The 15,373-nt window shown below is 43.2% G+C and overlaps 1 protein-coding gene across 1 annotated transcript in view; it reads left to right on the top strand.

Moving 5' to 3' along the window:
- Window positions 1-15,373, top strand: part of LOC144695860 (stromal membrane-associated protein 2-like) — a 49,334-nt gene that overhangs the window by 20,202 nt on the left and 13,759 nt on the right. The window contains exons 2-8 of the mRNA XM_078566897.1: window positions 1,226-1,359; window positions 3,251-3,336; window positions 4,902-4,980; window positions 6,896-6,976; window positions 7,636-7,717; window positions 9,348-9,475; window positions 10,468-10,618. Of these exons, the coding sequence (XP_078423023.1) occupies window positions 1,226-1,359; window positions 3,251-3,336; window positions 4,902-4,980; window positions 6,896-6,976; window positions 7,636-7,717; window positions 9,348-9,475; window positions 10,468-10,618 (741 nt within the window). The remainder of the gene's footprint in view (window positions 1-1,225; window positions 1,360-3,250; window positions 3,337-4,901; window positions 4,981-6,895; window positions 6,977-7,635; window positions 7,718-9,347; window positions 9,476-10,467; window positions 10,619-15,373) is intronic.

Raw genomic sequence — 15,373 nt, 5'->3', positions numbered from 1 at the left:
AATCATGTCAATCCCATTTTCCTTATTGTACGGTGAAAACAGCTTGCATTTTATTAGCACCTTTAATGAAGTAAAACATCCCATGGCACTTCACGGGAGCTTTATCAAACAAAATTTGGCTCAGAAGGAGATATTAGACCAAAGGCTTGCTCAAAGAGGTCAGTTTGACGGAGTCCTTAGACAGCCAGAGGCATGTCTGCCAATGGTGGCATAGTTAAAATGGCGGATGTTCAAGAGGCCAGTACTGGATGGTGACCAATTAGACTAAAGTCACAGAAGTGTCAGGCATATTTGCTAGGACAGAATGTTCTGAGTACACACCTAGGAGGATAGAGTACGCAGCTGGGATAGACTCAGGAGATGGGTACACAATGGGCACAGGGTAAGAGGAGAGGGTACGTGGCTGACATTGATCCTGATATACTAGAATATGAAATCTCTCACTATGAGGATTCCCACTGAAGTCCACTCCACTAAATCAGCATTGTACAACTTCTCCTAACTTCTCTAAGCAAAGAACCTCTTCTTCAGACCAGGATTGTTTATATAGTGAATGCAAATCTCTGAAAACAAGTGATAGCCTCCTCATTTGCTGAGTTTAAAGTTATTAGTCCACCACTTAATCTGTAAGGGGCACACTCCTCAATAACATGCAACATTGTTTGTGTCTCTCCACAAGTGCACGAGGAGTTTGTACTGAGGCCATAGTGATGGAGGTTGGCTGCACAGGGGTCCTGGCCCATGCTGAACCTGTTTAGCAAGGACCACTCTCGCTGTGGTAATTCAAAGCCTACCATTCGATAGATGGGGTTTGTCACAAGGAACTTTTGTAACTTCCCATGTTTCCCATTCCTTGATTTAAAATCTGTCTGCTGGTAGATCTTGCTCAGGAAGGGTGCTCCATATGGGGCATGTAGATGGAAGGCGGGCATTAGGTGGATTGAACAGCACATCATGGAGATGTAAGTGAGGTGCAGCAGAGATAGTTTCAACCAGCTTGTGGGTTTTCATCAATCAGATGTATGGGAGATTGATGTTTGCGAGGTCCTATATATAGGTGATATATATATTATATATTATTATTATACTCAGGCCAGTAAATTTCTGGTATTTCCTATTTTTATGTTAGAGTAATTTGTTCCCCTGACCCCTTGGATTTTTGCCATCATTTGCACTGGCTGTTTTTGACCTGAAGTTTTTCAGACTTTCTCTGTTCCTTCTATAGGACCAAGATGGGCTTCGTGGAACCTGGGAGTGTTTGTGTGCATTCGCTGTGCTGGTATTCACAGAAACCTTGGAGTCCACATCTCCAAAGTGAAATCCGTCAATCTGGACCAATGGACACCAGAACAGATACAGGTACTGTACACTTTGAGCAGTGCAGGGGGAGGGTGACATGGTTATTGTGGGGGATTGGGGGGAGGGCAGCGCAGGGTGATGTGGGGGGGAGGAGGGGGCAGCACAGGGTGATGTGGGAGGGGGCGGCGCAGGGTGGTGTGGGGGGAGGGGGGCGGCACAGGGTGATGTGGGAGGGGGCGGCACAGGGTGGTGTGGGGGGAGGGGGGCGGCACAGGGTGATGTGGGAGGGGACGGCACAGGGTGATGTGGGAGGGGGCAGCACAGGGTGGTGTGGGGGGAGGGGAGCGGCACAGGGTGATGTGGGAGGGGGCGGCACAGGGTGGTGTGGGGAGAGTGGGGCGGCACAGGGTGGTGTGGGGGGAGGGGGTGGCACAGGGTGATGTGGGAGGGGGCGGCACAGGGTGGTGTGGAGTGGGGAGAGGGTGGCACAGGATGGCGGGGGGAGTGGGGAAGGACAGGGAGAGCGGTGCAGGGTGGGGCACAGTGAATCACAGGAGCTTACATCATGTGGGGGGCAGAGTAGGGCCTGGGGTAGAGCAGGGTGGTGGGTAGTTGGTATAGATAAGGCAGCAACTGTCTTCGCTTTAATCACATACTCACTCTGATTTGGAAAGTTGTGGTTTCAAGTCCCATTCCAGGACTGAAACACTATAGGCTGGTTCTTGAGTGCAGTGCTGAGCCATGGTGTGCCATTGTGTGTGCTGTTTCTTGTATGGTACGTTAAAGTTAAGGCTCAATTCAGATCGAAAACATCTCATGGAACTAAAAGACGCGGAGAGTTCTCCCAGTGTGCTGAACCAAAATCAATGAAACACATTATCTGATCGATGAAGGAGTGCTTCTCTTCTACAGAAATGAGTTTCTAGATAATAAATGAGAAGTGAAGCCTTGTGATGATTTGGGTGGGTTCTGTTCAACAGCAGTTACTAAGATATCCCATTTCCTACAGACAGTGGAACACATGAAGCAACCACTGCTCTTTCTCCGCCCACATCCAGCAGCCACCAGACTAATCCCTCCCGCCCCCAAGCAAATGTGGAACTATTTTATCTCCGGCACTGTTGCTGACAGTAGCTCAGTGCACATTCTTGAAGGGTCGAACCACTGTTTTGAACTCTACTGACTTTATCAGGTCTGAATTCAATGGAACAAGTTGAATATCTTGAGGTAGGCTTCCATTCAAGGGGAATAACAAGAGCTAAGATTAAAGTTGATCCACGGCTGGTCTATGCCTCTCCTCAATATAATAAAGGCAAAATACTGCAGATGCTGGAAATTTGAAATAAGAACAGAAAATGCTGGAAAAACTCAGCAGCTCTGGCAGCATCTGTGGAGAGAGAAACAGAGTTAATGTTTCAAGTTTGTACGCCTCTTCTTCAGAACTCCTCAATTGGGAGTGATGTGTGTGGCACTGTCATAATTTTCTCAGTGCTGAAACTGGGCAAGAAGCGAGTGCCAAGAGCTTTGTAAGAAAATTTCTCGCCCATATTGGGAAAGAATGCTGGGATCAGCATGGCACAGCGTGGTGGGATCAGCAGGGTGCCGGATCCCGCCTCCCGCTGGGATCAGCATGGCGCCCCTCCCCCACCTCGCGCTGGGATCAGCACGGCGCCCCCGCCCCCACCTCGCGCTGGGATCAGCACGATGCTGACTCTGCTTCCTGATTGAGTGAGCTCCTTTCATTAGTCTATCTGCTGACTGGTCCATAGTTCCTGGCGGAATTGGAAGAGTTTTGAAAGGTTCTGGGATGTATTTTTTAGGATGGGTTTAGTTGGAGTTTGATTTCAAAATTGCATCAGAGTGTCGATCCTGTGGGTACTCTAGTGTTAATGATGGAGCTGATGTAATGTTCTGGTAACTCCTTGAATTCTTGTGCTTTTGTCTACAATAGTGCATTCAAGAAATGGGAAACCCAAAGGCCAGGAAATTGTACGAAGCCCACCTCCCCGCTAACTTCAAGCGGCCACAAATAGACCAGTATCCTTTTCAAAGCTTATGCTGGGACTCTGAGTCCAAGGAGCTATTTTCTACAAACAGAAGTTCAGAGAGACTGCAGACTGTACAGAGACTGTACAACGGGATCTGGGTGTCCTTGTACATGAATCACAAAAAGTTGGCATACAGGTATAGGAAATAATTAGGGAGACAAATGGAATGTTGGCCTTTATTGCAAGAGGGATGGAATAGAAAAGTAGTGAAGTCTTGCAACAACTGTACCAGGGCATTGGTGAGACTGCACCTAAAGTACTGTGTACAATTTTGATCACCCTACTTAAAGAGAGGTATACTTTACATTGGAAACGGTTTGGAGAAGCTTCACTAGGCTGATTCCTGGGGTGAAAGGGTTGCTTTCTGAGGAATGGTTGAGCAGGTTGGGCCTATACTCAATGAAGTTTAGAGGAATGAGAGGTGATCTTATTGAAACATATAAGATTCTGAGGGAGCTTGAAAGGGTGGATCCTGAGAGGATATTTCCTCTCGTGGGGGAATCTAGAACTAGGGGGTATGGTTTCAAAATAAGGCAACTTCCATTTAAGATGGAGATGAGGATTTTTTTTCTCTGAGGGTCATTGATCTTTGGAATTCTCTTCCACAGCAGTCAGTGGAGGCTGGGCCATTGAATACATTCAAGGCTCAGTTAGACAGATTTTTGATTGACAAGGGAGCCGAGGGTTATGGGGGCAGGTAGGAAGGTGGAGCTAAGGCCACAATTCGATCAGCCATGATCTTATTGAATGACGGAGTGGGTTCGAAGGGCTGAATGGCCTACTCCTCCTATTTCTTATGTTCTTAGCCTTGCTTAATCAATGCATTGTTATGTACACCACCACAGTGACTTAGTCACTTAGTATTTATTGATACATAGTGGAAAATATTTTGTTTAGATTCCTCACTGTGGACGGCGAATTATAAAAAGGCAGTTGGTAATGTTAGATTTTTTTTTTAACATCCTCCTGCTTTATAACTTTTAGAGTGGACAGGTCACTAGCCCCCAAACTCTCTGCCAGTGGCAATGGTTTTGTGAGACAGCTATTGGACACACAGAAAAAGGTGAGGTCACCTTCCCTTCCCCTCACTCTATCAGCAATAATAACAATTTGTGCCCTTCATGTAATAAAATGCCCCAGTGCCCTTCACATCACTGTAATTAGAGCATGAAAAGAATCAACATTGAGCCTTAGTATGAGTTAGGGTTTTGGATGAGCTCAAGTCTATGGAGAATGAAAGATGGGAGGGTGGCTTGGAAAGTATTAGAATAGTTTAGTTTCGAGCCAACAAAGTTATGGATGAAGGATTTCAGCAGCTAATAGGCTGAATCAAGGGCACAGATGGGCAATATTACAAAGGTGGAAGTAAGTGGTTGTGGTTTTGGACAAGGGTATGGATCGGTAGCTCAGTTCAGGGAATCCTGTGGCAAACTCATACTGGATTATTTCAGCACCCTCTCTTGCTTCCCTTATGGTGTGGAACTAGGTCAGTATATTGCCTAGGGAATTCGAAATCCACTTATCTCTTAATTATGCCTTCAACTTGTTACTCAGAGCTGTGGAGGGCTTCATAAGAGACAAATATGAAAAGAAGAAGTATTTCGATAGAAGTATTGATATCGCTGCATTCAGGGTGAGTGACTCTTCCCTCAGCAACTGTCATGGAAATTCTGGAAATCATAAGCGTGTTGGGTTAGAATTGAAGGCTCAGTCAGAATATCCAACTCTTTCGTGCACTTCTCAGGCCCTGCACAGGACTCAGCTGGGCCTATCTGTCTTTCTGCAGCCTACAGAACTCATGAACATCTCATATATATATATATATATATATATATATGAATGTATAATAGAGAGAGGTTTTTTTTAACAGATTGTTATCTTCCTTTTCTCGACCTGCAAATTCTATAAAGACACTTCTGGGTTCATTTCCTCCTTTATGTGACTCTGAAGCCTCCACATTTCATGCTGTTCAGATGAATCCACCTGCATGCGTTGCTAAGTTGAGCTACAATGTTGGTTATACAATGCTGTTTAAAACCATGCTTTGGAAAGCAGGCTGTGCAGATCAATTGGAGGTTACATGGTTGTAAGTGGCAGGGGCAGGGTTTTGGGTTACGTAAATGCTAGAAGGATTTTGACAGAAGGTTGCGAGATGTGCTCCATGTATTGAGTGTAATTGCTGCACAATAAATAGTGTTCATCTTATTAACTTCAAGTAAATAAATTTATCACCCTCATATTACCAATAGGCTAACAGAATGGGCAGATGTGTGATAGATGTAATTTAATACAGGGAGGTATGAGGTGATGCATTTTGGTGCAAGGGATAGCGACAGGTAATATAGATTTAATGGCACACTTCTAAATAGTGTTCAGGGATAGAAGTGCCAAGGCGCATAGATCTATGAAGGTGGCAGGCCATATTGAGAGTAGTTAGCAAAGTATTTGGGATCTTGGGCTTCACAAATAGGCGTTGAGCACAAAAGCAGGGAAGTTATGCTGAACTTTTATCCAGCTAGATTATTGCGTTCAGTTCTGGTCACCACATTTTAAGAAGGATGTGAGAGCCCTTGAGAGGGCGCAGAGGAGGTTTACCAGAATGGTTCGAAGGATGAGGCATTTTAGCTGCAAGGTTAGGTTGGAGAAGCTGGGTTTATTCACCTTGGGGCCTAGAGATTGGGGGCAGATTTGATAGAGGTGTACAAAATTATGACAGTTTTGGATACGGTAGACAAGGAAAAACTGTTTCCTTTAGGAAATAGTACAAGGACTGGGGGACACAGATTTAAGGTTTTGGACAAGCGATGCAGAGGGACTGTGTGAAAAAACATTTTTACCTAGAGAGTGGTAAATGACCTGGAACACTATCTGTGAGGGTGGTGAAAGCTGTGATGATCAATGATTTCAAAGGGAAATTGGATGGACATTTGAAGGAAATAAACTTGGAAAGCTATGGGGATTGCTCTGCAGAGAGCCATGAACTTGATGGGCCAAATGGCCTCCTGTTCTGTAAGCAATTCTATGATTATGACAGTTGCATAAGAATCCCTTGACTATATTTATTGATGTATTTATTTTCATGTCAGTCCAGTTGCTTTATAGAAAGTTCACATTTTACGCTGTTATAGTTTCATACAAAAAGAACCATTCACAATCTTGTCTTTGGGACTGCATTATTGTACAGGGCTTGTGAACAGCAAGTCCTGGCACAGCCGCGAATGGCCGTTCTTCCTTACCCTCTTTTTAGCTCTAAAATGTGCTTATGTTTGTTGCACTCAGAACGAAGCTTTACCCTGATGCCTTTAGAGTTGTGGGGACGTTTAGATGCATTTCTGATGTGTATGAGGCCTTAAAGTTACAGTAATTGAAATTTTTGGATTCCACAAGATTGATGAAGATGTGCATCAAGGAAAATTTCTGCTGGGATGCTGCCTGCCTTGACACCTGTTATCCAAAGCCCTCTTGTCTCATGGGATTCGTCGTTCTGACAGAGTTTTTGTTCCCCACTCCCCCCAAGTCTGCTTAAACTTGCAGTTTTTCTCTTCTAGAAAGAAAATAACAAATGGAAGAAAGAGAGTGAAGAAAAGGAGAGCAAAACTGCACCAGTTATTTTTGAAAAAGTTAAAGTGGTGAGTGTATGGTTTGTCTGTACCCCTGGCTCCGACTGAGGGGAGTAACTGAACGAGTTAGGATGATCGAACTGCAAGTGCAGCAACTAGGTTTTACTCTCAAGTCGGAAAGAGTGTCTTCACTGAAAGGACTGTGGATCTGGTGTAAAACCATTCTGGAGGCCCAATGGATAGTTACAGCAAAATTTGGGAACCTTTGGGTAAAGAGTTCTAAAATATAACCCTGTAACTGGAAATAAAATGATAAGACCAGGAGAAGAAATTTGAAACTGTTGTAAAGGGGAGTATTTCACAGTAGATTTATCTCTCTCGGGTGTCCATGGCAAACATCACTGGTACAGTTAAGTAACTCAGGCCGCTAGCAATTATTGGAACAAATGTGCAGCTTCCGATCACTGCACTTATTCCCCTAGCTCTGAAGCTAGTTATTTGGCATAAAAATAGAAAATGGTGGGGATACTCAGCAGGTCTGGCAGCATCTGTGGAGAGAGAAAAATAAGAGTTTGATGACCGTTTTTCAGAACTAGTTATTTTGACTAGTTTATCTGTTCAGGGTTAACAAGTCCAGCTCCCTTCATGAGGCCTTTCAGATTTTGCTGTATGAATCTTATCTGGTGAGATGTAGTGAACTGCTTTGAATTTTTTTTTTCCCCATTAAGCCACCAAAGAAAGATGAACAGCAGCAATTGAAAACGAGCCCTTCAGTACCTGCTGGCCCTACTATTGACCTGCTGGGACTAGGTAAGGACAAGTATCCCGAGTCTCTCAACACTTATGTTTCTTGTGGTTGTACAGCAGCCATTGTCTATGTCACCCTTTCATGTTCCCAGCCATATTGTTCCTTAATTTGCTGCTGTCACCTTCAAGTAATGATCCTGAGCAAAGTACAGTTTCAAGGCAGTTCTTTATGGCTCTTTAAATCTCAAAACCACCCTTAAAACTGAGGACCCTTGTTTAATTCCCTTCATTGGAGAGCTCGAGGCTCAAGGAGACTGAAGTGTATTGCTGCTGAGTGTGTAGTCTGAGAGTTCTGAAATGAGACCGGGGACAGTGATGAGCTTTTTGAAGGATCAGGGTAAATGAAGTGCTAATAATATGTCAGAAGAGGTGCTGAGGGCTTAATTTAAGTTCCATTCTGAAGCTTTTTTTGTAACTACATTTTGTTTACATTCTGTTTTCATTGGTCGAGAGGAAGCATCCTCATTGCTATTGCTGTTACTTCAGTGACCTGTCAGAGTAATTAGCTGCATCTAGGCCTATTCCCTGTTTATTATTTACCTCATCCTGATCGAACAAGCTGCCCTATGTTTAAACAGGTCCTGTACAGATGAGCAAATTGCACTTCTGGGGGGAATTAGTTGCAGCCAATGTACAGTGTTGCCAACTGGTTAATGCTCATGCTAAATATTGTTAGGACAATAATATACTGCAACCTGGTTTCTGGCCTCTTTCTCTAGTCAGTCCTGGTGCTGGCCACGCTAAGCTCTGTGTCTCTTTATTTTCCCCTGCATTTATTACACATTTTCAAGAAGTTAGTGCAAAGTTCTAAGAGCCAAAATACTATACTTAGCGTTTCAACATAGAAACTTATACTGTTCGTTTAAGGGAAGTGGGATACACAATAGACATGACACCACAGGCACACCAAATGCTCGATCATCACCTGGTTAGGTTAACTTAAAGGGAAACTAGAAAGAAAGATTTGTTTTTATATAGCACCTTTCACAACCACCAGATGTCTCAAAGTGCTTTCCACCCAATTAAATACTTTTGAAGTCTAGCCACTTTTATAATGTAGCAAACATGGCAGGCAATTTGCACACAGCAAACTCCAGCAGTGTGATAGTGACCAGATAATCTGTTTTTGTGATGATGGTTGAGAATTAAATATAGCCAGGGGAATAATTCCATGAGATCTTTCACTCCAACCTGAGAGGACAGTTTAATGCCTCATCCAAAAGATGACACTTACGATAATGTAGCACTTTCTCAGTACTGCACTGGAGTTTCAGCCTTGATTGTGGCGTTCAAGTCCTGGAGTGGGATTTGAACCCACAACCTCCTGACTGAGGCGAGAATGCTACCAACTGAGCCTGGACTGATGCCTGGAAACCATAACTGTTCAGAACAGTGTCAAGGTCAATCTGGTAGATTGGTACATTTTGTAAAATTATGAGCTTGCCTTGCTTTAATTTGCACAATGATATCTGTGTACCTGTCCATGTTTTCTTTTAATTCCAAGCTAGCTAATGCTCTCTCTTTTGTGCCTTGTATGAACTTTGTTCTGTGGTTTTGCTTGAGTAAAATTTGCCCTGTCAAGGCATTTCAGTCCAGAAGCTGGTATTCTGAATCCTCTTATGTTTTTTCCAAGATGCTCCTGCAGTAGCTCCTGCCTCCAATGGGACCTGTAATCTAAACACAGCACCGGCCAGGGACCTGGATCTCTTTGGACCCATGGTGTCCAACTCGCTGCCTGATTCCAGCCCTTTCCCAAACACGGTGTGTATTAAGATTTTGCAAATACAAAACTGGGTGCTACATCCTTGTATACTGGATGATATTTGTTGGACAAATTGCAGATTGATTCAGGACTTGCAATTAGGGGTTCTGGGCCAGCATGTGGGAGCGACTCAGCCACAACGGAGATGCATCACTCCATTGTTCAATCTTCCAGTGCCCTTAGATTTTATCTAGATCCCTTGTTACATAAAACAGCCCCTTCATTAATGTTGGCAGTTAACAAGCTCAAGTTTGTTGGGAACGTGGGTGAGGAGATTACTGAAGGCAGGAGGTGTAGAGGTCGCTGAATTTAAAAACAAAATGCTGGAGCTGTTTGGGGAATCCCAGTGTCTGAAAAAGGAAAAACTAATAGATGCTTTGGCCAGATATCTCTATTTATCTCCAACAACTTCTTTATTTCAACGTTCCATTTTTACTCATGACCTCTACCAGCTATTAAAACAAGGGCAGCAGATGCATGGGAACACCACCACCAGCAAGTTCCTCTCCAAGCCACATATCATACTGACCGGAAGTATATTGCCATTCCTTCACTGTCAAAATCATGAAACTCCCTCCCTAACAGCACAGTGGGCACACCTACACCATATGGACTGCTGCAGTTCAAGAAGGCGGCTCACCATCACCTTTTTGAGAACAATTAGAGATGGGCAACAAATGCTGGCCTTGCCAGTGGCGCCCACATCAGCAAAAGAATAGAAAAATAAAATGCCACTGGAGGTGTTTTTGTGTGTGTGTATGTGTGAGCCTGCGTGTATTTGTGCGTGTAAGTGACAGGGATGCAGTGCCTTGTGTTATCGATGTGACAAGTGACAGTGTTCCACCCATTCTAGTGAATGCTTTTGCCCACATAGCTAAGATAGGGAGTTTGAATGTAAGCAAAGTAATTCTGTCACTGACAGTAACATGTAGAGGAAAGTCTTCAATAAGTGTGATTAAAAGCTTCATTGTGTTAACGTTTCGTTTCTCAGGCTTTGGCTTCCACTCCACAGGAAGGAGCTGAAAACTTGAACCTCTTTGCTGAACCCAACCTGAAACTAGAGGATTCTGGAAAAAAGCAACTTTCGAAGGACTCCATTCTATCACTTTATGGGTCACAGACTCCCCAAGTACCTACTCAAGGTAAATGACCAAATTTCAGGTTAGAGAGAAATGCTCTGGCCCTGATGTTTTCAGGGAGTGAGCATAGGCTCAAAGGAGAAACCCGTTATCATTTTATTCTTCAGTGCCGGCCAGATTGAGAGACTAGTGATTCCTGGGCAGGAAAGCCTGAGGCCGCAACTGGAGACCCGCAATCAGAAGAGATTGGGACTTGGTGGTGTGGGCCATGGTTGGCTGATCGCCGAAGCGATTGGAGTTTGCTGAATGCTTGCTTAATGGCAGGTTGGGGCAATCTTGCTCCAACAGGCTCATAAAGAATGCTCTGTAAAGTCACTTGCCTTCTGGAGCTGGCATTCCTGCCTCCCATCCACTGCCTCCCAATCCCTGGGAAAACATGCAGCAACTTGTAAATTGAAATCAGGCTCTCAACAGCCTGACTTAAACATTATAACATAGTGTTGCACCTTTCCAAGATATACAGCTCAAAATCTGCAGCTGTAAAAATGAGAGGGGAGACATATTCTCCAATTTAAGTTTTTTAGCCCTCTCCTGACCATTGTTCGGTGGTTAATATCAATCCCAATGTCTTGATGCCCAAGTCTATATATCTATGTAACCCAGAATTCTGGCAATTCTTTCACCAGTTACTCCTTTTATACAATGAAAATATGCTCCCTTCCTGGACTATATCTGGGATAGAACTTAAAACTGAGTGCTGACAGAGTTTGACAGAACTGCCTCATCATTGCCTTCATGACCATTAACTACTAATAATGGTTCACCACAAAGCGCATGGTGTTTTCATAGGCAGAACTATCATTCCCATTAACTACAACTTAGCCTTAACATTGAGAGAACTTGGCCTGAACACCGAGAGAAACTCCCATACTCTTCAGCAAATAATCACCCAATTGGGAAGACTGGTCTCGGTTTAACACCTTGTCTAAATGTCAGCACCTCTGACAGTACAGTTCTCCGTATTGCACTGGAGTGATGGTCTAGATTATACATTCAATGGAGTGGAGCTTGAACTCGGACTCAGAAGTGAGAGCGCTACCAACTGAGGCACGACCAACACCATTGAAATCAAAATACCAGACCATACATGGTTGATTTATCTGCAAATCACTTTTATTTTAATATAAATTTCTGAAGATGAAGGACAAAGCAGCACTTAACCTCTGTGATGACTGAGGTATTTACAAATTAATGAAATGTCACAAGCATTTGAAATCTTAATCCTTGACGAGTCCTCGATAAGTGTAGCGCAGGCACGTTAGCTCCATGGAAATCTGTCTCCGCATGAGATGTGAAGTTAAATGGTGAGAGCAAGTGCACTAAAGAACTTGCAAAAGATTCCAGTGTTCCAGTCAGACCGAGGGCCCTCTGACCATGGCTTGTCATGATAAGCAAGTAGCTGTGAAGAAATCTCCTTCCTAAAAGCTGGCAATTATTAATTATTCCCATTGCCTGGGTTGATTGGAAGTGGCACTTCTGCAGTACCTTGAAACAGATCCTAATGAAGTATTTTCCAGGCACCTTCTTTAATGGCTTTGGTAATTATACCTCTCCCATCCCTATACATTATTGTGCATTCACTCCATCCACGGTCTTGAGGCATGGAGAAAACCACGGGAAACATTGCTTGATTTTAAAATCCCCAATCATTAACGCTGCTAAAATTCATACAAAAAGATATCATCTGAAAATATTTTATAACCAAGCACTTTATAATCAGTCCCCACATTTGCAGTTATTCTTGGGCTATAACTGAAGCAGACATTCTGAATTAACTGAAGAAACTCAAAACAAGGCTATAAAACACTAGGTAGAAATGAGTGATCTCTCCCAGAGGAACAAAATGTATGTGCACTGTTCTCCTAGACCTGACTCCTGCTGGTCCCCCATTCCCTCAAAAATTTAGGCGGATAATGGAAACGTATATTGCATTTACCAAATGTTAAATAAACTAACAAACATATACGTTATTCTAGAATGATTTGTTTGATCATTTTTCCCCCTTTTGCCCTAATAACAGGGCTGAAATCTGTAAACTTCCATACAGATGTGAAAATTTACATCCATCCCAGGGAAAAGCATGCTTCTATTTACAATTCTCTCCTGCCTATCATACTCTCTCTAGTGCTATGTATATCCACTGATAATCTTAGCAGAGTTTTATTGGTAAACTTGAACTGTGATGGCAGTTACTGGGGTGAATGGCACAACCTCCTTAACATCTGTGCCCCACAGTGTGCTGCGATTTGAGTTGTGGCAGGTTGAGGGATGTTAATTTGATATAAGAATCACAGGATAAAGGTTTTGTTATAGTGAGCAGTCACCGTGCCATAGGCCAAATGGTGATTAGACGCAACAGATTGTCTGTCTGTGCTTAAGAATGCTGTTCCTCCTTGATTATAAAAGGGGTTCATTTAGAATCATAGAAATGTGCAGTACAGAAGGAGGCTGTTCGACCTGTCGTGCTTGTATTGTTTCTTTGAAAGAGCAGATGTGCTCAGTCTCTCACTCCCACTTTTCGTCTGTAAACCTGCAAGTTCCTCATCTCAAGCACTTGTCCAAACTCCCTTGTGAAATTATTTATGGAATCAGCTTCCATCATCTTTTCAGTTAGTGTTCCAGATCCAGACAGCTCTCTAAGCAAAAATATTTCTCGTCATCTCCCCTCTAGTTGTTTTGCTAATGGTTTCAAATTCATTGACCAGAGGGAATAGTTTTTCCCTGTCCATTCTCATCAAAACCTCCCATCATCTGCAAACCTCTATTCAGTCACCTCTTAACCTCTCTGTTCCAAGGAGAACAGTCCTAAGCTTTCCTACCTCTACTCATGACTGAAGCTGCACCTCTCTAGTAAAATCCTGGCAAACTTCTCCATACTGTTTCTAAGGCATTTACATCTTTCCTGATGTATGCACGAGTTGCCCACAATACCCTCGCTGAGGCCTAACCAATGATGTACAAAAGATTTATGGCATATTCTCTTTGTTTATAGAAACAAGAGTAGGCCATTCGGCCTGTCGAGCCTGCTCTGCCATTCAATTAGATCATGGCTGATCATCTACCTCAACACCACGTTCCCACGCTATTTCCAGATCCCTTGATGTCATTAGTCTCCAGAAATTTATCAAATTTTGTTTTGAACATGCTCAATGATTGAGCTTCCACAGTCCTCTGGGGTAGAGAATTCCAAAGATTCACCACCCTCTAAGTGAAGGAATTCCTCTTCATCTCAGGTCTGCCCCTTATTCCGAGATTATGTCTCCTGGTTTTAGATTTGTTAGCCAGGGGAAACATCTACATCCACCCTATCATGCCCTGTAAGAATTTTGTAAGTTTCAGTGAGGCCGCCCCTCATTCTTTGAAACTCTAGAGAGTACAGACCCAGTCTCCCCAATCTCTCCTCATAAGACAACCCCGCCATCCCAGGGATTAATCTGGTGAACCTCCATTGCATTCCCTCTATGGCAAGCATATCCCTCCTTAGATAACGAGACCAAAACTGTGCACAATACTCCAGGTGAAGTCCCACCAAGGCTCTACACAATTGCAGCAAGACATCATTACTCCTGTACTCAAATCCCCTTGCGATGAAGGCCAACGATGAAGTACCGTTCACCTTCCTAATTGTACCTGCCTGATAACTATTAGTGACTCATGAACAAGGTTCCTTTGGGCACCCGCACTTCCCAAACTCTTGATATTTAAGTAATATTCTGCCTTTCTGTTTTTTCTGCCAAAGTAAGTAGCTTCACACTTATTCGCATTATATTCCATCTGCCATGTTCTAGCCCATTCACTCAGCCCATCCAAGTCCTCTTGAAGCCTCTCCGCATCCTCCTCACAAACTTACATTCCCACCCATGAGCAAATTTGGAAATATTACAAGCGGTCCCCACATCCAAATCATTTATATAGATTGTGAACATCTGTGGACCTAGCACTGAATCGTGTGGTATTGGACTAGTAACAGCCTGCCATCCTGAGAATGACCCATTTATTCCTATTCTCCACTTTCTGTTTGTTAACCAATTCTCAACCCATACTAGTATGTTTTCCCCAATCCCATGCGCTCTAATTTTATTTACTAACCTCCTGTGTGGGATCTTATCAAAAGCCTTCCGAAAATCCAAATACACAAACATCCACTTGTTCTCCTTTATCAATGATACAAGTAATATCCTCAAAAAAACTCCAAGTTTGTCAAACATGATTTCCCTTTCATAAATCCATAAATCTGCCCAATTTTACCTTTTTCTAAATGTCCAGTTATCATATCCTTTATCGTATATTACAACATTTTCCCTACTACTGACGTCAACCTAACAGATCTGTACTTCTCCATTCCCCCTCTTCCTCCCTCCTTAAATAGTGGGGTTACTTTTGATACTTTCCAATCCGCAAAAACCTTTCCAGAACCTAAAAAATTTTGAAAGAAAACCATCAATGTATCCATTATCTCCTGAGCCACCTTCTTCAACACTCTGGGATGAAGCTCATCTGATCTGGGGATTTATCAACCTTCAATCCAGTTAACATTTCAAGTACTACCTCTTTACTAATTTATTTTAGTTCCTCAGTTTCACAAGTCCCTTGGTCGCCTAGTATATCTGGGAGATTTTCTGTATCTTCTTTAATCAAGACAGACGCAAAGTAGCTGTTTAATTTCTCCGCCATTTCCCTGTTCTCCACTATAAATTCTCCAGTCCCACCTGTAATGGGATCACATTTATCCTAGCTAATCTTTTCCTTTTCATGTAT

This window comes from Cetorhinus maximus, chromosome 21 (assembly GCF_964194155.1).
Source record: "Cetorhinus maximus chromosome 21, sCetMax3.hap1.1, whole genome shotgun sequence".
Lineage (NCBI taxonomy): Eukaryota > Metazoa > Chordata > Chondrichthyes > Lamniformes > Cetorhinidae > Cetorhinus > Cetorhinus maximus.
This window is presented reverse-complemented; position numbering and strand designations above follow the sequence as displayed.